The sequence below is a fragment of the Terrapene carolina genome, unplaced genomic scaffold (genome assembly GCF_002925995.2).
Source record: "Terrapene carolina triunguis isolate 2854851 unplaced genomic scaffold, T_m_triunguis-2.0 Scaffold212, whole genome shotgun sequence".
NCBI lineage: Eukaryota > Metazoa > Chordata > Testudines > Emydidae > Terrapene > Terrapene triunguis.
This window is the reverse complement of record NW_020664563.1, coordinates 11860463-11885215: the sequence shown is the minus strand read 5'-3', so window position 1 is coordinate 11885215 and position 24753 is coordinate 11860463. Positions and strand designations below refer to the sequence as shown.

Genomic DNA, 24753 nt, shown 5'->3' with positions numbered 1-24753 from the left:
ACAAGTGATATGTATCACATTGGCAGGTTTATTCCCTACAAGACTACCAGGTCCATCTGGCAGCCTCAGTTTAGAACGGGAGTGGTAGTGTGCTACAGCAGAGGAGTGAAGAACGCTGGCAGAGCAGGGGATGGGAGGCAGCTGTGAACATCTGCACTGTGCCTGCTCCATAACAATTACCACCCACAAAGTAAACACGTTTGCACTCATGCTCCCACAAAAAGAGGCAGGGGAAAGGGAAGATGCCATCCTCCAACTCAATGCTGGAAGGCTACACCTATACACATCAGTCACTGTAGCAAGATAAAAACTGAGCAACTACTCCCTCAGGTTATGGCTTTAAAAATAAAAATATTGGCTACTAGGCAGAAGTGTGGTAACTCATCCTTGAGGGGCTGGCTAAAGGGAAAAGTTATGTTATTATAAATTCACTGCCCAATTTTATATACATTAACTTGGTATGTTTTATATACATGGGAATATGTATATGGCTAGTTGTATAGCAATACAATTTCCCTCACCCTTATATTCCTTGCCTCCTTAGACCCCAATCCTGAAAACACATAAGTAACTCTTTAATGTGACTCCTTGGACACATGTGTTTGCAGGATTTGGTTCTCCAGCTGGAACTCTTCTACAGGAAACATTTCTGCAAGTGTTTGAATAGCAACTAGCCCAACAGAGCCTGATCACCATTTTAATCTCTGGACTTTACCCCAGCTGCATATTTTATTTTTTACCAAATGCTTTCCTGGTGACTTACTTCCAAAGCACATGAAGAGGCAGAAGAGGACTGGATAAAAATAACCAAAGCAGACTCCCAGGACATACTCGTGTACGGCAGCTGAGACAGCAAAGACAGACAGCATAGCAGCAGCTTTGAACTTCTTACCAAAGAACTGGTGATGGGAAGAGGGGTGGGGGGAAGATATCAAATACAGAGCTGTTCTGTTGTACTTTATTCTATTTTACACTAGAGGTTAATACATTTAAAGTAATTTTAATGGACTAGTTAGGGTCTGCCCGCTATGCACGAGGAGCTTTAAAATGCCATATACATTACAGATTCCTTAGATTAAGGAAAGTGTCTATTCTTTGGGGGATTTTTACTCTGCTTCTCATTTCCCGAGAATGCACATGAAATATAAAAACACACCAACGCTCTTCTATTCAAATAACATATTACCATGCCAGAATATAACAGTTCTGTGAACCAACATACTATTAGATTCAGTTGTTACCTTTCATTAAAGCGTTAGATTAGGCCCCAGTCCTGCACTTTATGCATGTGAGTAGATCAGTGAACTCAATGGTTCTCCTAACATGCATAAGTGGCTGCCCATACCAAGACACTGAATTTGGTCATTCACATCCCTGAATGCACTATGAAGCAGCGTTTCACAATCAGGTTACTAGTTTGTCTATTGTTAAATTTTTAACCTAAGTCTCCCCTCCCATCCTGCAGGAAAGGCTTTGTGATCTCCCCCTCAAAGGTCAGCAGATCACCAGTTTGTCAGTCACTGACTCTTTTTGTTAGTCATCGGATCAATCAAAAAGCAAGGCCTCTTTGCACCTCTACAGGGTAAGACATTGGCTTCCGTAAAATTGGCATAGAAATAGGGAGAAGCTTTTACTGGACATTCATTTATTCAAAACAATTTACAAAGTTCTAATATGGATTCCATTCCTACACCACTACATTAATTCACACTTCACCACATTTTCCTCCTTTGTCATCCTCTTCAGTGATTTCTGCATAATTGCAGAAATAACCTTGCTGGATGAAAGCTATTCCAGAGCGCTTCTCCACATCAGTGCCCTTCCAAAGCCAATGAGGACTCTAGCAATGCAAACTACTACTTATTTTCTCACGAGGAATGGTGTTAGCTCCCCTCTTACACCCACCCCCTTACATTTTTAGAAAAAGATGCCATAGTGTTTCAAAGAGAGGTAAAGAATGAGGACCAAGTCTGCTTGCTGCTCACCCACAGAAAGTCCCTGTAAGCGTAGTAATACAGCCAGTCATGTACCACCACATTCCATGTTCGGTAATAGTTTGCATACGATGTGGAGTTCCACCAATCCTGAAACACACAGTTAAAGGGGAGAAGAGGGCACATAGTTGGCGTTAGTGATAGGTCTTCCATTAACTCTTTTTTGAAAACTAAGTTTGAAAATGTTTGAGGAGACTAGTTGTTCACACAATCTATCATCCCAGTTAATTTAACAAGTTGCATTGCAAGATTTCACAGGTTATGGCATTTGTAGCATCTTTATCTTTCAGGGGTATGACAGTTACTCCAATAACTGAGTTCTATGGAACTGCAGTGGTCAAACAGAATGAAAAATTTAAATTATGGTCATGCTAATGAAAAGATTTGACAGTTCTGGTGGCTGAACAGTCCTGTTTACTCACAGAGAGGTAATACAGGCATTGGCAGGCCAAGTTTCCTCCACAATACCCCACTGGGATGCCTCAATCCTGATCTAGGGGGACTTTGGAGAAGGAACTTCCCCTACAATGAACATCAGTAGCATTTCTGCTGCTAGGACGCCTCATGCAGCAGAGCTTTCTGAAGTTCTTTTCCTCTCCTGCCCCTATTTCATTTGGAGAAAGCAATTCTAGAAACTTCATAAAACTAATATCATTTCATTTAGGATTGATTAACAAAGATAGCATCTGAGGAGAACAGCAGCAACATCTACAGACATTGCAGAAGAAAGACCTTGTTACCTTGTAGAACATTCTGTCTGCAAAGCGCAGCATCTCAGCAAATGCATTAAGCCAGCAGTGAAGGAATGCAAAGAAGACCAAGAAGAGAATCAGAACGCCTGGGGATACAGAACAAAAAAAACCCAGACTCATTTCACAACATCTGTTGTTTACTCATCTGTGACCAGGGATACATAAACACAGCCATCAAACTGTATCTGCTGCAAACAGGTTTAACAGGAGGAACCAGATTTTGTATTACTCAATCTATAACTATCATTTTTAAAGGGTACCTCACCACACAGGACACACAAAGGCTGCTCTATGGTGCAGAGACTGTTAACAAAGGAGCCAGAATTAAAATTTGAAGTTCTGTTTGAATCTCTCGTGCCCTCAAGCTATAATATCTCATTGCTGAACTTTCATGGAGAAAGTCTTATTTAACAACAGAACAGCAAGTTATCTTCTTAGTTATCACAGGATAGGTGCACTGCAGGGCAACCATATCTGCTATAGCGACCAATTCTCCCCTCCCTATGAAAAAAACAAATCCTGTGAGCAGGAGTTTGGCACCTTCTCTGAACCCTCCTTTTACAAGTCTAGCCTGGGTGGGAAATGGAGGAAGGTTGTAATGTTGCACAGCCACCTGGGTCTCACCTGGCAGGATGGAATTGAAAATGCAGAGGACCAGCCCTCGCAGATTGAAGGGTTCCTGACTTATGTTCCGAAATGGAGGGATGCAGAGTCGCACAAAGATGTAGTAGGCATAAAAAAGCGAACCAATCACCTGCAGCACAAGAGCAGTCACACTCCATAAGAAAAATTAATGCACAACATCTGTAACATCGCAACTCTCTACAGAAGGGAGAGAAACAATGGCACCACCCCGAACTTCCCACCACTCACAGACTTTTTGGATTAGAGACAATATTAATGAAACTCCCACAGTATTCTAATTTTTTGTTTTCAATTAATGTTGGAGCATTATTCCCAGATAGCTGATGTGGTAATGTCAGTGCATTGTCACTGTTCTGCCAGAGTAGCTTTAAAAATTTCTCCAAATCCACCTACTGATGTGGCAGCTCTGAGCAGTTCTAAAACAGTGCTAGAAGATGATGAAGCTGAGTAGTTTTATGCTGATGCCCAAAATACAAGTGAGAAATCTCACAATTTGGATCTAACCAAGACATTGAGACAGAGCTGAGCACACATTATATATTATGATAATTACTTCACATATATTATAATCTTCATTTCTCTTCCATCTGAGAAGATTTACAACAGGCCAGGCCATTCAAGAACCTGGTTTTGGTTCATCAGGCAACTCCCTATTCAAAGTTTTAAGACAGGGAAGTTCTGTCAATACAGTAATTTGACTGGATGAACACCCTGACTCACTTTATAATCGGCTTTTCAGCTCACCTAAGCCCCATTATAAACGCACATACCATATCGCAACTAGAGTACATGTTTTTTCACCCCTTTCCTTCCACATCAAGAACAGCCTATCAAGAGGGAGCTGGGCCCCTTTGTTAGTGCCATTTAGATGCAAAGAAGGATTCCTTGTGAAGTGGCAGAATTCCAGGTCACACCACACTGAGGGTCCAATAAAACTTGACCTGGAAGTTTCTTTGGACTACAGCAAGAAACAATGAACGACTGTGCTCATTGAAGCACATGGGGCAAAGGAAGCAGTTTCTTGTCACTGCCCCCACAAACATACACACACTGCCTTTCCAAACTCACAAAATCTTGATAAGTGCTAGGTTTAGAGAAAAAGTGAGGTGAGAATACAGAAGTGTAAGTGTCCTCTGCACCAATCTCAGTTGAACTAACTAAAAGTTATTTACTTTGATAAGGTACGGCCATTAAAATGATAAAACAAGTAACAAAGTTTAATGTTCAGATAAGCATCCAAAAGCTTGGCTTGAACTATCAAAACCTCAAGTCTTCAAAAGAGAGCTGGAGATCTCAAGAGATATACTGGCACTTGTGTTTCTGTCTGGAGCACGTGAAGTGGTAAACCACCTTTTCCAAAAAGGGTGTGGTTCAAAACTAAGGCAAAGGCTCAGATCAATTCTTTGTTGTGCAAGGTAATTAGCCCTTCTCCAGTATCCACAGTATATTGGTAAAATGCATACTGGTGTTTCTATTGCCCTCTGCATCAATATAAAAGCCAATGGTCGTGAATCAAAGCTAAGGAAAAGTCAATCCCTAACTGAAATTATGACAGAATTTCATCAGAGGGTGGATAAAATATTGAGTCAACTCACTGAAGGAAGCAACTAGTAGAAATATTTTTTCTTAAAAAGGAGTTAGACGAGTATCTGACAAAATATTTCAGGGTACAAATATTAATATAATAGCAGGGATCAAAGAGAGTTTTCTTTTCTTCCATCGCTAGAAGGGCTTCTGTATTTTTCCGGTGAAGCTGATTGCTGAATAATTCACATAAGTTGAGGCCTCAAGCAGGAAGTGCCCGACAATTCCATCTGATAGAGTCTGAGAATTCTCTGGACATGTATTAAGATGATCAAAAATTAAACTAGACTCACCTGTGCAAACTTGGTAGCTACATAACCCCATCTTATCATGGGATTCCTACAAAGAGAAAAAGCACAATATTACATCTAACAAACTCTTCCTTTGGGGAAGCAAGGATCTCACCCAGTACAACCGTATTCTGTAACCATCCCATCCCTTGAGCACAGAACTAAATTAAAGTTTAAATTAGTGGTTTAGTCTGTGGAATATTGATGGTCTATAGAAAGCTCATGGCTCCTCCTTATTGCCAGCTGTAAAGTGCATTAAGACAGCAAAATATATTACTTTCTCATGTAAGAAATTGCATATGTCTATGGCAACTACAGCAATCACATAAGGAGATAGCAGTCTGCACGACTGTGAACGGGAGGAGAGTTAGTCTACTAGACAGTGCCACTAAAATGGGCCCCATACTATGAAAGTTTGAGAACTCCTGGGCTAAGTATTTAAGAAGTACCTGTAGTTCCTCCTCAAATCCAAGAGATGGAGCTGCTTAACAACTCCATATTATGGCAGATACTCAAATTTAACTAAAATCTAAGGGACTAGTCTTCACAGTTCCCTTTCTTTCTAAAGACATTCAGCATCTGGTTGTTTCATTCCTAGATCTAACTCTAGACAGTTTTTCAGAAAAGCTCCTAAAATACCTAGAGATTGGTTAGCAGAGGGCGGGACCGAGTCAAGCCATTGGGGTGCTATTTCCAGCCCTGCCAGTAGTTTGGCATAGGACCTGCAGAAACTCACCTTATCTCTCTGTACCTCAGTAAAGTGGGGGTAGTTCCCACTTCGGAGTCATTAAACATCAGCTCAGACTTTTAGAATACTACATAAAGATATCAGTGTTGTTGACATTACCTCGGATAGTTGTCCCTGTAGATGAGGGTGGGAGCAAAGAGGAAGTACAGATACTGGGTAACTTGGGGAACTGGGACGGTGCCTGAAAGAGCAAAAAAGAGTATTTGGTAGTGAAGCATTCAGCACACTGAAGGCATGGTGCTTCCCTCACTAGCCTTCTGCCTACTTAACCTAGGCCTCCTCACTAGCCATCACCCTGAAGACTTTAGTAAAGGAGTCAGAATCCTTAGATTGCCAGAAAAAGAACAGAGGGAAAACAGATTAGTAATTAGCAGGAATTTTGCTTGGGACATGTAGTTCAGAGAAACCAGCGCAGCCACTCAGTGCACAATGTTGTTAAATTGGCAGTCATTACACACAGTCGCATTTTTAAAGGAGGTACTGCCGGTGTGTCATGATTACTGATATCATGTGTACCTCAGTGCCAGAATGTCGGCAGACCAAGTCCCACACCAACATCTGGGCTCTTATTCCATGCTAACTTTACTGTGCAGTTCTAGATGGGTTACTGCCCTCTTAGAGGTGCTGTCCTTTGGATTGAAGCATTACACCGAAGTCCCCTCTACCATTTCTTGTGGATGTCCCAGTGGTAGCAAGATCCCCTGGCACTAAAAGCACGTAGAAAACCCCTAGATGTCTTGGCCAACTTACTGTCTCTCTAAAACTAGTTCTAATTCTTCTTCTTTGTAATAACTCAGTCACCCTGGGTGAAATTCACTTCTATGCAGAGGGCCACCACACAGCCCAGGCACCTCTCTAGCCACATTAAAGACCCACTTACATCTGAGAGTATAAATGGTGCACAGAAGTCTTGGGCTGACCATATGTATATTGGTGAATTTCACCCCTAGAGGAAGGAGGACTCAGGAAGCAAAGAGTAAAACAAATTATCCACAAACGTCTAGTGGAAGCAGGGGTAAGTTACTCACTCGACTTCTCCTTGGCTGAAGACAGGACCCGAGGAACATTCTCCCTAATGAATGAATAAGCCTTCATAATTAGACGAACCTGTAAAACAAGAGTGTGTCCAAGATCCCATTTTCCACAATTCAACTTCCTCAGCCTCTGCACTCCAGTGGGACAGAGTGATGCATCTGGGTAACGCTTTCAGCATATTAGTCTCTTTTCACCTTCTCCTTTTTTAAAAGGTATGTACTGTTCCCCCTATACGTTCACCTCTCAACTAAACACTCAGAATACCAGAAGGGGCAAGTATGCAGATAGTAGTGGTACTTGCCCCCTCTGCACCTCCAAAAAAATCCAAACGGTTTTGTAATTTAGGTGGAAATTAAAATGAGCTCCAGTCCAGTGCATGTGCCGTATGACATGGAAACCAATAAAATGTTAGTCAGGTTAACCGAACACAATCTAGAATGAAGCAATGAATCACATCCTTTCGATACCCCAGCTGTTCTCAACACTGAGATTATTGTTGTCAATCTAGAATTATTTATTGAGTATACGGCTCCATTTTTTAAGTGATCAAGTTGAAGCAAGATGGCACCAGCACATGAGCTCTATGCCTACTGTTCAGTTCACGTTTTTTGCCCCCCACAATTTCCTCTCAGGAACTGATAATTGCTTGGCAGTTAATACTCCTCAAACTTGCTCTCTGAGTCCTGGCGACTCCTGTTTTGAGACGCTCACAGTGACAACTGCTTCTAGAATTACAAACATCAGGACTGTTGTGAATACATTCAGAACACAAAACGTGAATATACAGCAACAAACTAATGTTAAACATAGCTATTAAGAACTATTTCTGGGTCACAATAGAGGTGTACACTTCTCTTTTATGTATGAATATAATTGTTCAAGAAGGATCTTAAATTCTCTGTCAGGCCAGCACAACATGTTTAATGGGAGTTTAAAGTAAAAATCTGACCCCCCTTTTATAAAAGCTAGAACTGTTCTAACTCTAATTATATTTAATCTACTCAAGATTGGCTCCCTCAAAATGTAACTGTGCACAGTTACCACCTTCCTACTTGGGATACAACTGAAAGATTATTCTGTGAATATCACAGAGTATTACGAAGAAGCAAATGCCATGCATCACTTGGGCCATAGAAGCAATGTTTGCTACATTAAACCGTTTGCTGTTTGGGTCAATATGGCCATATATTTTATATACTGCACATCTTACATGAGGATATATGTATTCTTCATATTTAGATGCACAGGGCACAAAAAACTGCTTGAATTTAGAACTACAGTATTAGAAGTCAAAATCACCAAGAAGGTGAATGGCTATTTTACATGGAGACCGTTCAAAACCATTCCCTACCGTTTTTGAATATATTTAATGTCATCTGCGCTCTTCATTGACAGAGCAGCAAGTAAAATGAGTGTGAGGTTGCAAGACAACCCAAAATTAAAGCTTGAGAAATTACACAGATTTGTTCTGCCCTCTTTATGGGTATTACACCTTATCTGTTGTGTGGCAACTAGATTAATTTACATCACAGACAATGGTCAAGTGGCCTTAAATTTTTACTTTTGTTCTAAAAGCAGCCAATACTGGGAACTGGCAATATTTCAAGTGTTTCCACTTCTCTCTTGCTTCTAGCAGTCACATGAGTACACCTTGTCTACAAACAGATGATATTTAAAAATATATATATGCAGTAGTCTAGTGCAATTGTATCATATTAACAGATACTGAATTTAATTCAATCAGCCAAGGGTACAATTATTGAAAACCTGTTAATAAAATAGAAAATATTATTTTTTAAAAATCAGAACTAGTTGCCAAGAGTAATGAGGTCTCTTAGTTACAAATTGTTATTATCTCACATGCAGAGATAGGCACTACAATATCTTTTTGAGGAGAAAAAAAGGCTTTTCAGCAAGTTCTTTCCTAGACAAAATTTGCACTCTAGCATGCAAAGCCATCTACTGTCCTGCCTCTAAAGTCACCATGCAGGGACTCACCTGTTCAAGTATTATAACGAACCGAGAGGCTGGAGGTAGAGCATACGACACAGCAACATACGTTGGCCCAAGCCCAAGCCCGATGCTTTGGAAGAGCATGAAGAGCATCCCGAAGAAGAGGGAGCGGATTTTCCGGTGGGAGGAACAACAGTGGCCCTGGGCCCACTGCAGGAAGAGGCCATAGGGTAAAATGAACGTGGACAGAAACATGCAGAGCCAGGTGGAAATGACAACAGGAAACTTGCCAAAAGCGAAGACCAAAAGATCAAATTCAAGCACCAGCCTAAAAGAAACAGATATGAGACAAAGCCAGATTAGTGGTATGTGGTGTTCATTATCTCTTTTTATGAAAGCTTCCAACCCAGTTCTGCAGTGGTCACAGAAAGCGACATTAGCAGACAACAGCTGGTAGGTGATCTCAGTTCAATTCCTTAATGGACAAATGCATTGTGCAAAACCAAACCACACTCTCTCTTGTTGGCAACAATGACTGGCTGAAAGACTAAGATCTGACTCAGCAACACGTGTAAGCACATGCTTAACCCTAAGTCATATGGGCTTCAATGGGACTTAAGTGCCTGTTTTAAGGAAGCGCATGCTTAAGTTCTTTGCTGAAGATGGATGAGCTTAAGCACGCACTTAAGGGTAAGCATGTGCTTACATGCTTTGTTAAATCAATACTAGAGTGAGACCCGGAAACAGAACTTCTCTCACTTCTAGCGAGGGTCCCTCCAAAACAGGGAGGAAACATTTACTGGGAAGTGAGAAAAGTTTCTATTGATGACTCCATGGCTGTACTTGTTCAGTGAATAAACAGGATTTCAGTCTCCGGAGATGTCACTTTAGCATGTTTCACAAGAACTCAGGGTCAGATTATTAAATATATTTAGGCACCCAAAGATGCAGATAAGCACCTAGTGGGGATTTTCAAAAGTACCTGTACACCTAATATCCACTGATTTTAATAGGAGTTGGACACCTAGATGCCTTTGAAAATCCCACTAGATACCCAAGTACCTTTACAAATCTAGCATTAAATCTACTTTGTTAAAAAAAGGTAGAATTAAATCCCAGGTAGGTTTGCTATAGAACATGGTTGATTATTTTTAGAATCATGAAGAAACAGTTAAAATCTGCACAAATGAATATTGTGACTGGTCCTTCATGGTTTTTCCCTCCTTTAGAATCTAGTCTGATTTAGAAGTTTTAGATTTCTAGCCCTTCTACCTCAGAAGGGCCTTCACTCTATAGATTTAAAACTCTGCTGGCTCAGGACGACCTCTCAGGTACACATACCACAAGTACACAAAAGCTTAAAATGTATTCATTCCCATCCGGATTCATATTGGGATTACAAACTGTACCCTGAGACACTATCAGATTTATTTAGGAAGACAGTAAAAAAAAAAATATATGTTACTGCAGATACTATTATGACAAAATATTACAGACAATCTGTTCCTCTGTATGGAAGACAAGTCTCCAATGTAGATCCATCCAATTCTTCCCCTGCTGTCCACATCACTTTCAATTGAGAAACAAAGCTAAGCTTCCATTTGGAAACCCAAATGCTGCCAGTTTACATTCATCCAGAACTGTACGTGCCAACTCTCAATTAGAGATGAAAAAAACACTAACATCAAGTCATGTCACAACTGGTTCTGATACATGAAAAACAAGGAAATTGTCTTATCAGTAAGATAAACATGTAGTTTCACTTGTAATCTACAGGGATAGCTGCCAAAAACAACTACAATTTAAGCAATAACGTCAACAAGTCAGAGGAAGACTCTCTCTCAAGCATGTTCAATACTGGCTACAAGCATCTAAACACAGGCACAACTGAGTCTGTTCCAGGACCTTCAAGGTTCATTTAGAACAACTTAATTTACATCTATTTAGCAACAATACAGTCCTCCAGAAGTGTGTTCAGTATAGTCTACTAATGCAGGACAGAAGACTGCCAAAGTATTTGCCATTTTTCAAAACTGTCTATACTGTCCCCTTCACTTGACATAAATGAAGAACCACCCCCATCCAGTTCATAATTCTGGTGCTCTGAGAACATAATGAAAAGAAGCTATCATCTACCTTTATGTTGAGTTCTCAAGAACCGCATGCCTCTAGCCCAATGACATTGGATATAATATTTCTAGGATATGTGCCCAAAGCCTATGAGCCATATGACAAAATTGCTCACTATCTCCCTATGCCTTCTGTGATTGCCCTATGTCTAGGATGTAAATTCTAGCACAATTTTAAAGCTTGTTGAGTCTATTTACAAGTTTTATGACCTGTCTACACAGCATTATACTTGGAGTACGAGTTCCCCGATTTTGTAACTTTATGTACCACTAATTTTTAATTATCAATTTTCAATGTGTAAGTGCTTCCCTTTCAACACACTTTCTTACCTTCCTTCATCAATAAAGTCTACTACAAGTGTGCTGAGAATGAAGAGGATGAGGAGAGCGATGAACATGTGGTAGATTGTCCGGATGTGGTTCACTTCAAACAGCTCACTGGGGAGGAGGTCCAAATGAAGAGCAATATCATTAGCACACATATGAATAGCATATAGTGTCCATAGTACTTTTTCTCTTCCAAATGTTTCCTTTCAATGTGAAACATGCCCCAACAAGTACAGCACAACTGGGAGACAAGAGCTCCGAGTTATAGTTCTGACTTGCTACATGACTAAGTCACTGCTCCGTTCCTCACTTTTTCCATCTGTAAGAGTATGGTGATACAACTACCTCACCGGGGTGTTGTGTGAATTAGTTCATGTTTGTGAATAAAAGATACCTGGTTCTCATCTAGCACTTCTACCTGAAGATCTCAAAATTCTCTCTTTGAAGGTGGGGTAGGTAATCCTCAACCTTATTTTTACACAGGGAGAATTAGTCACAAGATTAAATGACTTGCATAAGAATCCAAAGGGGACTGTCAGCAGTCAACAACTGAGACAGGTCCATTAAAAGCAATGAATACAAGCAATAAACAGTTTCTCCCCAAAGGAATTCAGATTTGAGGATCCAACAAGTGTTGTGCTGTGGCAGCCCTCCAGCAGGGCTACAGCTATTCCTAGTGCCTCCCACTGTCACCATCTTTCTAGCACATGTGGGCAAGGGCACGTGGGAAAAGGTTTACAGAACCTTCTACATAGGAGAAAGGCAGGCAAGCAAGCTACACCGCTTTGTAGCTTCAGAGAACCATTATCTTTTCAACAAATACCCATTTTCTTAGAGATAAAGCTCCATGGACATTTGCAACTATATATGTCTGAAAAAAAATATTCAACAGGAATCAGACATAGAAAGAAAGGGCTCAACTATAATAAAGAAGAGGTCCCAAAGTAAAGATACTGAGGGTGGCCAAGTGAGGCACTTTTAGCCAGTATGCTTCAGAAACAACAAGTGCAGTTAAAGTACTCACTCCAAGATGGACCTCCTAGCAGTAAAGAGCTTTCCATGTTCTGGAGGTGCTCTCAAGCCCCTGTGAAGAAGAAGGAGAATATTAAAGACAAAAAATTGTAAACTATAAAGGTTGCAGGAAACTTAACCTCATCCAGGGACCAGCTTACTTGGTTTTGTGCAGGTCTCTCTCTGAGCAGGTAGCTACAGGGAAGGTGGATGTTGCTGTGGAGGATTCCAGAAGCACAGACTTTGCTATCAAACGGTTCACAAACTCTGTAAAGTGACTGTCCACCTCCTTCATGAATGCCGGCTTCAACTCCTGATAAAGTGGAAATAGGGTCACATTATTTTCTATGCCTTGATGGGTCAAATCAGCTGTGAAACGCTACCATGAGTCATGCTTTGAATAATGCTTATTCATCTTTTGATACAATGCAGAAGAGAGGAAAGCTATCGATATTCTGGCGATAACGTTTCAAGAAGGAGAAAAGTAAAAATTAGGGGTGGTATGTACGTCATAAGATGTGGGACCAAGTAAGTTAAATGTAACCTCCCATCCCTGGAAAAAAAAGCCCTGCATTCACACAACATTATGTTACATATTTAAAAACAAGAACGTAAGAATTGGTACACATGATGTAACACTAGATTGCCTATGTTGCACTATGAGGACAGTGCCTTTTGCTTCTACAGTTTTTATGTTTAACCTTGTAAGTTTTTTGGGGAGGTTAAGGGGGTAGAGTTGCACATTAATTTCTCACATGAACAATGAAATGGTCCCAACTAGTCTTCGAATTTTACACCCTCACAAAATGAACATGGGGAAGAGAAAAGAAAGGAATTTACACCTGAGCTACTGCCGTTGTTTGGCTAGAGGCAGTTTTCTGCATGGCTACGTTTACAGGGCAACATGTGAAAATGCAATAGTAGATGAAACAACAGCAACAGAGAAAAAAAATCAAACAAATAGGCCCCGAAGTACTGAGCCCTCCGATTCCCATTAGAGTCAATAAGAACTAAGGGTTCTTAATATCTTGCAAGGCCAAGCCCTTTGATTTTCACTGTGGAAAGATTATGCCACTTGTACTTTTGATATTTAGTTTCCAATTAAAATATTCCTGCATGAAGGCCAAGATACTTGCACTGTATTGTCAAAGGGGACTAGGCATGCCATTACGGCATGCTCAGAGGTGATTTGACAAATTGTAGACAATTTGTATTCTTCCCTCTCCATGCAAAAGCCTACTATGGGTCCAATGGTTTATCAAAAGGGTGTTTAGATGCATTTTTGAAAGGTCCTTTGGATGACCAAAAAGAGGTCTTATGCTGTAATGTTACATTCTCAATTACAGTGCTTCAATGACAGCTGAAGGAATTTTTGCTTAAAAGCCTTTCAAAAAATTTCATAAAGCAAGCAAAGTTTTAGCTTCAAAAAGGTGAATTTTCAGAATGTGAAAGTGTGGCTATAACTGAAGTCCTATCTTGTCTAGATTACCAGTTTGCATAACACATTTCCTAGTTGCACATTGCTTTCCAGCTTGTAACGTACTAGGAAACGCACCATAAGGCAGTCTACAGTTTGAAGATTGTGCTAATGCAAGGGAAGTGTCCAGCTTATTTGCAAGGGAGTTAAAATGGTAAAATGGTAGCTGTCTTCAGACTGATTGTGTAAAGAGAACTACTACTGCTAGTATGTGCTAGATTGACAGTTCTGGATAGTGAAGTGTTCTTTTCACCCACAGAAGAAATATGGCAGAAGCAGTGGTAGGTGAAAGTTTTCCCCAGCATATTACATATATATCCTGAAATGAAAGCAACAGCATAAACATTAGCCTCAGGAAGACCGGAGAGCCATGCAAAGTTAATTATTCTCGAAAATCCAGATAATATGAGAAACAGACTGCAAGAGATATGGGGCCAGATTCTTAGACTCACATTAGAAAAACTACATTGATGTACACCATTTGAGCATCTGGCCCCTGGGCAATAGTCTGAAGTTAAATACTTGCTGTTGGGTTGCTCCTCAAAACACCAGCCTGGTGGGGAGGAAAGATGGTGAAAGCTAACTAGTAAGACAACAATGCTCTACCCCAGAATTTTTCCAGAAACTAATTTTACAAAGATTAAACTTCTGCAGCATAAGATGAGCATTTCTAGGCAACGGATTTCAAAAAGATGGGCTTTAAATTAAATAAAAACTCAAGCTAGCCAAAAACTCAAAAGGTAATGAATTGTTTTTTAAGTATATCAGAAGCAGGAAGCCTGCTAAACAACCAGTGGAGCCCCTGGACGATCGAGATACAAAAGGAGCACTTAAAGACGATAAAGTAATTGTGGAGAAACTAAATGAATTCTTTGCGTCAGTCTTCACGGCTGAGGATGTTAGGGAGATTCCCAAACCTGAGCCGTCCTTTGTAGGTGACAAATCTGAGGAATTGTCACAGATTGACATGTCATTAGAGGAGGTTTTGGAATTAATTGATAAACTTAACAGTAACAAGTCACCGGGACCAGATGTCATTCACCCAAGAGTTCTGAAAGAACTCAAATGTGAAGTTGCAGAAATGCATATAGTTTGTAACCTGTCCTTTAAATCAGCTTCTGTACCCAATTGGATTGGAAGATAGCTAATGTAATGCCAATATTTAAAAAGGGCTCTAAAGGTGATCCTGGCAATTACAGACCGGTAAGTCTAACGTCAGTACCGGGCAAATTAGTTGAAACAATAGTAAAGAATAAAATTGTCAGACACATAGAAGAACATAAATTGTTGGGCAAAAGTCAACATGGTTTCTGTAAAGGGAAATCATGTCTTACTAATCTATTAGAGGTCTTCGAAGGGGTCAACAAAATGTGGACGAGGGGGATCCAGTGAACATAGTGTACTTAGATTTCCAGAAAGCCTTTGACAAGGTCCCGCACCAAAGACTCTTACGTAAATTAAGTTGTCATGGGATAAGAGAGAAGATCCTTTCCTGTATTGAGAACTGGTTAAAAGATAGGGAACAAAGGGTAGGAATAAATGGTAAATTTTCAGAATGGAGAGGGGTAACTAGTTGTGTTCCCCAAGGGTCAGTCCTAGGACCAATCCTATTCAACTTATTCATAAATGATCTGGAGAAAGGGGTAAACAGTGAGGTGGCAAAGTTTGCAGATGATACTAAACTGCTCAAGATAGTTAAGACCAAAGCAGACTGTGAAGAACTTCAGAAAGATTGCACAAAACTAAGTGATTGGGCAACAAAATGGCAAATGAAATTTAATGTAGATAAATGTAAAGTAATGCACATTGGAATAAATAACCCCAACTATACATACAATATGATGGGGGCTAAATTTAGCTACAACTAATCATGAAAGAGATTTTGGAGTCATTGTGGATAGTTTTCTGAAGACATCCACGCAGTGTGCAGCGGCAGTCAAAAAAAAGCGAACAGGATGTTAGGAATCATTAAAAAAAAGGGATAGAGAATATGATGGAGAATATCTTATTGCCTTTATATAAATCCACGGTATGCCCACATCTTGAATACTGCATACAGATGTGGTCGCCTAATCTCAAAAAAGATATACTGGCATTAGAAAAGGTTCAGATAAGGGCAACTAAAATGATTAGGGGTTTGGAACAATTCCCATATGAGGAGAGATTAAAGAGGCTAGGACTTTTCAGCTTGGAAAAGAGGAGACTAAGGGGGGACAGGATAGAAGTATATAAAATCATGAGTGGTGTGGAGAAAGTGAATAAGGAAAAGTTATTTACTTGTTCCCAAAATATAAGAACTAGGGGCCACTAAATGAAATTAATGGGCAGCAAACAAATAAAAGGAAATTCTTCTTCACACAGCACACAGTCAACCTGTGGAACTCCTTGCCTGAGGAGGTTGTGAAGGCTAGGACTATAACAGGGTTTAAAAGAGAACTCGATAAATTCATGGAGGTTAAGTTTGTTCATAGCTATTAGCCAGGATGGGTAAGGAATGGTGTCCCTAGCCTCTGTTTGTCAGAGGGTGGAGATGGATGGCAGGAGAGAGATCACTTGATCATTCCCTGTTAGGTTCACTCCCTCTGACATCTGGCATTGGACATTGTCGGCAGACAGGATGGACCCTTGGTCTGACCCAGTATGGCCATTCTTATGTTGTTATAAGGAGTGTCCTGCGAGTCACCCCATTTTGGGGTGCTGCCAGGAAGAATCACACAAGGATAATGTCTTGTAAAGAAAAATGTCTAGGTATTATTTGATGTCCACTTTGTTATTTTCTATCACTGGAATAGCTAGCTGATAATCATTCCACTGATGAATTTTTTAAATTTAATAATCTTTCTTTAAGCTTCCTTATTTTCCCTGTCTAAGATACCTTGAAATTCCCTATAAATTAGATAATTGCAATGTCACAGCTGGTACTTTTGAGAGGTACAGCTTTTACCTGGGACATTATCACATGGTCTCTAGGAAAGAGAAAGTTGAGTAACCAACTTTCTGTTGCAGCTCACCTCTGAGATCAGTAAATGTCAAGAGCATGCTTTTTTGCTTCTTTATGACGTGTAATGAAAGCCTGAAAGTTTCTCCTGATTCTTTACCTTAGAACAGGAATACAGAGAGAAACAGACAAGGGAAGACCAAAGGACTCTTTGGAGAAGCTAACAACTGGAACTCTTGTAGGGCTACACGCGTTTGGATCTTACACAGAGATTTTCTCCCAGTTATTTTTCCAGGTGTTTTGAGTTGGACAGGCTTTTTAAAAACTTCCTTCTCCATCCCCACACCACCACCCAAATTGCTCATGATACATCCTTGTTCCTCATGATACCATAATGCTACTAGTTCTCCAGTTATCCATAGATTCCAAGAAAAGACGACAGGTTAGACAAGACATGAAATAATAATAAGCAATAAGCCCTCTCTTACATCCTAAAGCAGAAAAGGGGTACACGTTTTCTTCCCTTTGGGGGCCCTCTTTACCAAAATACCACATATCTAGGGAGATGCATTCTTAGAGACTAGTAATGTGTAATAAAAAGGAAAATAAACCCAGTCAATTAAGTGTACATTCTGCTTAAGACTTAGACATTCAGTTGTGAAAGAGTCGAGATGTGATCGTATGAAAATAATGGTGCACTAAAAAAAATAAAAAAAATCAAATTATAAGACAGCTCTGCCTGTTTCTTGAAGAGGTGGTGAGTCTCCGATTCTCCTACTCTCCACTCGGAACAAAGATCTGTCCACTGCTCTGCTCAAAACAAATTGTAACTGTTAATATTTAGCTTATTGAAAATATTTGCTCAGCAACCAGCAAACAAAGAAGTTTCTCCAGCACTTGGAGACGATAGTTCCAAGTTGCTGATTGCCCTTGGAATTGCTTCCACTCATTCATTAAAAAGGGGCTTTTAATATTTTACAAAGGATATCTGGATTTATCCTTTTAAAAGCAGAGGGTGAGATGAGGATTTAGTTGAGCAGGGATTATGGCTGAGACCACTGTAGATACCAGAATGCTAAAGCAAAGTATCAGAACCAAAGCCAGAAGCGTAGGAGTTGTTATGGGATTCCTACTGCTACAGAAAGCAGGAATAGTCCTTTAAAATACACTACATCCCCTTCTCCAGTCCCCAAGGAGCAAGGAATCATAGAGTATCAGGGTTGGAAGGGACCTCAGGAGGTCATCTAGTCCAACCCCCTGCTCAAAGCAGGACCAATTTCCAACTAAATCATCCCAGCCAGGGCTTTGTCAAGCCTGACCTTAAAAACCTCTAAGGAAGGAGATTCCACCACCTCCCTAGGTAACCCATTCCAGTGCTTCACCACCCTCCTAGTGAAAAAGTTTTTCCTAATATCCAACCTAAACCTCCCCCACTGCAACTTGAGACCATTACTCCTTGTTCTGTCATCAGGTACCACTGAGAACAGTGTAGATCCATCCTCTTTGGAACCCCCTTCCAGGTAGTTGAAAGCAGCTATCAAATCCCCCCTCATTCTTTTCTTCTGCAGACTAAACAATCCCAGTTCCCTCAGCCTCTCCTCATAAGTCATGTGCTCCAGCCCCCTAATCATTTTTGTTGCCCTCAGCTGGAATCTTTCCAATTTTTCCACATCCTCCTTGTAGTGTGGGGCCCAAAACTGGACACAGTACGCCAGATGAGGCCTCACTAATGTCAAATAGAGGGGAATGATCACGTCCCTCGATCTGCTGGCAATGCCCCTACTTATACAGCCCAAAATGTCGTTAGCCGTCTTGGCAACAAGGGCACACTGTTGACTCATATCCAGCTTCTCGTCCACTGTAACCCCTAGGTCCTTTTCTGCAGAACTGCTTCCTAGCCATTCGGTCCCTCGTCTGTAACAGTACATGGGATTCTTCCGTCCTAAGTGCAGGACTCTGCACTTGTCCTTGTTGAACCTCATCAGGTTTCTTTTGGCCCAATCCTCTAATTTGTCTAGGTCCCTCTGTATCCTATCCCTACCCTCCAGCGTATTTACCACTCCTCCCAGGGATGCGGGACAAGGAAAGAGTCCTCATGAGGGTTACCAAAGTCAAATAAAATTTACCCTGGCACTGCACCAGAGAAGTGTCAGCTCCAAGGGCAGGGTGCATTATGGCACTACTCCTCATTCCAGTGGACTGCCCCCTCTCACATTTCCCAACCCCCTCCCACTGATTTGGGGAGGGGGTATAACCGAGCCTTATACTGCCCCCCCATCTCCATGCCACCCAATATTCTCCTATCCACAATCTATGAGAACCCCAGCTCTGTGGTCCCTCAACACCCCATTTCTATGGCCCTGCAGACAAATTATATTTATTTTCTCAATTAACTATCAATAGTCCCTTTGCCATTATTGATCATTTACATTTACACAAGATCTTCCTTGTGCTTAATCTTGGAAGAAAGGCATCGCTCAATAGGGATATTATTTATAGCCATGAAAAAAATTGTAATGTGACAGATTCAGCATTATGACTTCCCTGTAGGACCAAAGAAATAAGCAGCTGTGATTGGAAAAAGCTTTCTGTAAATACACATTTACTGAAAGCAAAGAAACTATGAAGTAAAGAATAAAATATGTTTAAATGCAGTATATCTCAGTACTACATCCCTCCCCTACTGTGTGAATCTCTTTAAATGGGACATCAGGAGTCTCCTGCTGTTCCCTCAGGTGCAATTCATGATTAGGCACCAGTGTTCCAGAGCGAACAAGGAGGAAAAAGGAACAAGCTAGGTTTAACCAGGCCAGTGCTCTAGGGAGCAGAGTGCTTACATGTCAATGGAATGCTGCTATGGATCCAAAAGTGAAGGGGTTAAAAAACTTTAAAGCCATGGAACAAACAAGCAGAGTTCAAGTTATTACTCACTCTCCTGCTCACTACACTGAGTATTTCTGTGTCTGCTTATGGAGCTGTCAGCTGACTATAAAGTGGCTGTGGTAGCAGCCCCCTGCCTCCTCCCAACGTTGCTGGGTCTCTCAGTGGTGAATCAACTAGTTCAGAAAAACTGGATCTATAAATATGAAAATTAAGCACTCTCTCAAACACTTAAAGTGTCTGCTGCAGTTTCTAACTGCCAAATGTGAAGCATGACTTCAAACTGAGTTTTGAACCATAGTTAATGCTCATTTCTATATTATTTGTCTAAAGGATTCCTTCTGTAGTCCAAATACACTTTAATGTTTTAACTAAGAAGGATCAACAGAGGTAATCAAATCATTTTCCACCACGGTATCTGAGATTTCCCCTATACGCAGAATAGGAAACAGTCATTGTGTGGTATTGGTTGGCAGAGTTTGATTCAATGACTTCTGCTGTGCATATCCAGATTGCTGACAAAGCTGAAGCCCTTGGCTAAAACCTGAATAAAGTCAAACTTTAAAATAAATAAAGAGAAGCATTTGTTAGAAACTAGATAGATATGAACTGGTTTCTTTTACTAAAAGGACAGTGTTTTAGGTCCCAAAGTCTCAGGTTCAGAATTCTCAGCTAATAGCTTCCCAAAGCCCATTTATTTAGACACATTACAATTAAGTGAGCTAGTCAGATCTCCAGTCACATGCACCACAGAGTTTTAGACAAGAGAATCAGATCATTGAATAATTGTCTTATTTACCATGGAACCTGAGCCCTAACAAAAGGGGGAAAGAGTCTCTCTGTGGGAGCCATGCTGTGCCATAAAAAGCATCAATCACAAACTGAATGATAGCAGAGCGAAGAGAACAGGCTTTCCACTGCTCTGACCAGACCCTCGAGGTAGGTGGGCCTCCATCCTCACAGCTTAGCTCTCAACTGTTGCCAGTAACTTTTACTTCAGTGATATTTTCCAGCCTTAACAGCTTTAGTTGTTTAGCTATCAGCCAAGAGCCACTGTGCTCAATTGCAGTGCTAACCGAGTGATAGAAGAGTGCATTGCTCCTGCTTAGAGTTTACAGTCTAGGAAAGGACAAAGTGTTCAGATCTTAGACCATAGACTTAGGCACCTAAATAAAGAATGCCTGATTTTCAAGAGTGCTGTGCATCCACAACTCTCATTCAAATCAGTGGGATTTAGGCACCTCAAAGACATGGACTTGTTAGGGCCTAAATCTATAATTAGGGATCCAACTCAAAGCTCCTGCATTTGAAAATTTAGACCCAAGTTTAGATTCCAACAATAGTTCACACTGAGAAAAGAGTAGTGTCAGAGGCTCCACAAAAAATCTGCTAAGGATTTTGCTATTGATTTTACATGGAAAGTACACAGACACTATGGTGATGGGTAGCAGTATAAAACCCTAAGATAGATAAGAATTTGCTGTTTAGTTTAAATTCTACATTTTCAAAAATTATTTGAAAAAGTGATAATCAGTAATTAGTCTGTGCATGTTGTCTTCTTGTGTGCAGCTCCATCCATGAGCAATTGAATCTTACTTTAGGCCAGTGGTCCCCAAACTTTTCAGGGTTGTGCCCCCCCTTACTCCTATTCCCTCCACCCCCGGAAGTGGGTCTGCGGCTTGTGGGGGAGGGGGCAGCATGAACAGGAGTAAGGGGGCTGGGGCCAGAAGCAGAGATGGGTGGCACTCACTTCCTGCCCCCCCATGGGGGCTGGCCCGGGTCCCAGTCGCACCCCACAATTTGGGGTCCTCTGCTTTAAGCCAAGATTCAGGAATGCACATTAAGTACATGCTTAAATGCTTTCCTGAATTAGGGTCTTCGAGATTACTAAACTGACCCCTTTTTATACAGTTACGTAGTGTCTCATTGAAGCTGTAGCTGCACACGGGTTAAGTGTGGTTAACAGCTAATAAAAAGATTATGTTCCATGTTCATATTTAATTGCTCCCAAGTTTGTTTGCTGCCATATTTCCCCATGACCCGAATTCACTCCACAACAAGCTGTGTAAGCTAGAGGGCTTTCTGTAGCCCATCAGTCTCTATCACCACCATATTTTCTGATGATGTCACAAAGCTAAGCTGTGGCAGGAAATTTGCTCCCCATCTCCCTCACGCTATATGCAAAAAAATAGGGCTGTCAAGTTATTAAAAAAATTAATCACGATTAATCACTCAGTTAAACAATAACAGAATACCATTTATTTAAATATTTTCTGATGTTTTCTACATTTTCAAATATATTGATTTCAATTACAACACAGAATACACTTTATTTTATATTCTAAATATTTGCACTGTAAAAAACAAGATAGGTGAATTGAAAAATACTAATACAAATACTGTAGTGCAATCTCTTTATCATGGAAGTTGAACTTACAAATGTAGAATTATGTACAAAAAATAACTGCACTCAAAAATAAAACAATGTAAAACTTTAGAGCCTACAAGTCCACTCAGTCCTACTTCTTGTTCACCCAATCTTTCAAACAAGTTTGTTTACATTTTCAGGAGATAATGCTGCCAGCTTCTTATTTACAATACCTGAAAGTGAGAACAGGCGTTCGCTTGGCACTGCTGTAACCGGCGTCACAAGATATTTTACGTGCCAGATTCGCTAAAGATTCATATGTCCCTTCACGCTTCAGCCACCATTCCACAGGACATACGTCCATGCTGATGATGGGCTCTGCTTGATAACGAGCCAAAGCAGTGTGGTCCAACGCATATTCATTTTCATCATTGGAGTCAGATGCCAACAGCAGAAGGTTGATTTTCTTTTTTGGTGGTTCAGGCTCTGTAGTTTCTGCACCAGTGTTGCTCTTTTAAGACTTCTGAAAGCATGCTCCACACCCCATCCCACTCAGATTTTGGAAAGCACTTCAGATTTCAAGTGCTGTAGCGATCTTTAGAATTCTCACATTTGTAACACTTTGTGTTTTATCAAATCTGCAGTGAAAGTGTTCTTAAAAACGAACATGAGCTGGGTCATCATCCGAGACTACTATAACATGAAATATACGGCAGAATGTGGGTAAAACAGACCAAGAGGCATACAATTCTCCTCCAAAAAGTTCAGTCAAAAATTTAATTAACGCTTTTTTTTTTTTTTTTTAAACGAGCGTCATCAGCATGGAAGCACATCCTCTGGAATGGTGACCGAAGCATGAAGGGGCATATGAATCTTTAGCGCATCTGGCACATAAATATTTTGCAACGCTGGATACAGCAGTACCATGCAAACAACTGTTCTCACTTTCAGGTGACATTGTAAATAAGAAATGGGCAGTATTATCTCCTGCAAATGTAAACAAACTTGTTTGTCTTAGAGATTAGCTGAACAAGAAGTAGGACTGAGTGGACTTGTGACTTACATAACTGCACTCAATAAACAAAAAAATCTACATTTATAAGTTGCACTTTCACGATAAAAAGATTGTTCTACAGTACTTGTATGAGGTGAATTGAAAAATACTATTTCTTTAGTTTATGATTTTTAGTGCAAATATTTGTAATAAAAAATATAAAGTGAGCACTGTACACTTTGTATTGTGTTATAATTGAAATCAATATATTTGAAAATATAGAAAAACAACCAAAATTTTATAAATTTCAATTGTTATTCTATTCAATTAAAACTGCAATTAATCATGATTAATTTTTTGAGTTAATTGCGTGAGTTAACTGCGATTAATCGACAGCCCTACAAAAAAGGTAAATCTTTATTAAGCTGACGTGACATTTTGTGTGTGTGTGTGTGTGTGTGTGTAAGTAAAATTTAAGTCAGGAGAGTTCCCAATTGCCAAGAACATTTTAAAGCTTACCAAAACTGTTTGCCTCATTGAAATCCTAAACTTGGCCACATTAGTGCACCAAAATGCATATAGACGCATCTTCCCCTCTTGTGCAAAGCCTTCAAATCCACTCTAGTTACCCCGTCGTATAATGAAACTGTGTGTTCACCACCCACTAGCCAGAATACCAAGATTGCGAAATGAGACTTCTCCGAGGCAAGGGCATTCACCTTTCCTTCTAAGAGTTATTCATTCTCTGGCATCAAGTAAGACTGTGAAATTACAGATCATTGCTGTGGAACTCTTGTGATGTTAATAGAAGGTGTGAGTAAGGCACAGTGTGTCCTGAAGAACATGCAAACAAAAGAAAACTAGTTGCTAGGATGAAGAGTGAACTCAATGCTGCCCCACTTAGTATGGGTACAGGGCACCCTTGCAGAATAGCATGGAAAGGTTTGGAAATTCCTTCTTTGTCTTAACAAGAATAATGGCAACCATGGGGGAAAAGGTTTAACAAATGGTTTAATAAAGCCAATGGATATTTGTTTAGGAGAGTTGGGAAACCATTTGGGAAGGACGACTGTGGAAGTGTGTATAATTTCTGTTCTGATCAAGTATAAAAATTCATTCCTATGTCAAAGTTCTCTACTCCACTTCTGGTGCCCAGGGAAGGGGAGATGGCAAAGGAATTTCCCTTGGTGTTCCAAAGTATTTTACGTATTCTTAAGTAAAGTGAAGAAAACATGTTTTTTTCTGATATTCATTTCAAGACCTTCTAGGCAGAAGATGCTTGGACAGGAAAAGGAAGCCCTACAGACGTTTAAGGTAGTAAAAGCCGCATAACACCTCCATTGGGAGCAAAAGCTAACATCACTTCCACTAGAGAAGACACTGACTGAATAAAGTTTATTAAAAGTGATATTATTCAGGCTAGGAAGCCAGAAGTCTCTCTGAACACATGACTAAGTGTTGATAGTTAGCCTTCCCGTTCGAAGATCAGAGCAGGACATGCAAACAAGCTTGTGCCCCCACATCCCTAACAAAAGCAGCCATGGTTGTGTCATTGTGATGACTCAACTGAGATGTTACTTTATGTTGTTGCCTTCATATTGGAAGAATTTTAAATTTCAGACTCCAGA

The 24753-nt window shown here is 40.3% G+C and overlaps 1 protein-coding gene across 2 annotated transcripts in view; it reads right to left on the bottom strand.

Moving 5' to 3' along the window:
* The window catches only part of SOAT1 (sterol O-acyltransferase 1), a 53840-nt gene that overhangs the window by 4585 nt on the left and 24502 nt on the right, over positions 1 to 24753 (bottom strand). For both annotated transcript variants that reach the window (XM_026656128.2, XM_026656129.1), the window contains exons 4-14: positions 12630 to 12781; positions 12482 to 12541; positions 11461 to 11568; positions 9047 to 9329; positions 7042 to 7120; positions 6113 to 6194; positions 5269 to 5314; positions 3371 to 3500; positions 2735 to 2832; positions 1986 to 2084; positions 764 to 899 (exon numbers count right to left, since the gene is read on the bottom strand). In XM_026656128.2, the coding sequence (XP_026511913.1) occupies positions 764 to 899; positions 1986 to 2084; positions 2735 to 2832; positions 3371 to 3500; positions 5269 to 5314; positions 6113 to 6194; positions 7042 to 7120; positions 9047 to 9329; positions 11461 to 11568; positions 12482 to 12541; positions 12630 to 12781 (1273 nt within the window). The remainder of the gene's footprint in view (positions 1 to 763; positions 900 to 1985; positions 2085 to 2734; positions 2833 to 3370; positions 3501 to 5268; positions 5315 to 6112; positions 6195 to 7041; positions 7121 to 9046; positions 9330 to 11460; positions 11569 to 12481; positions 12542 to 12629; positions 12782 to 24753) is intronic.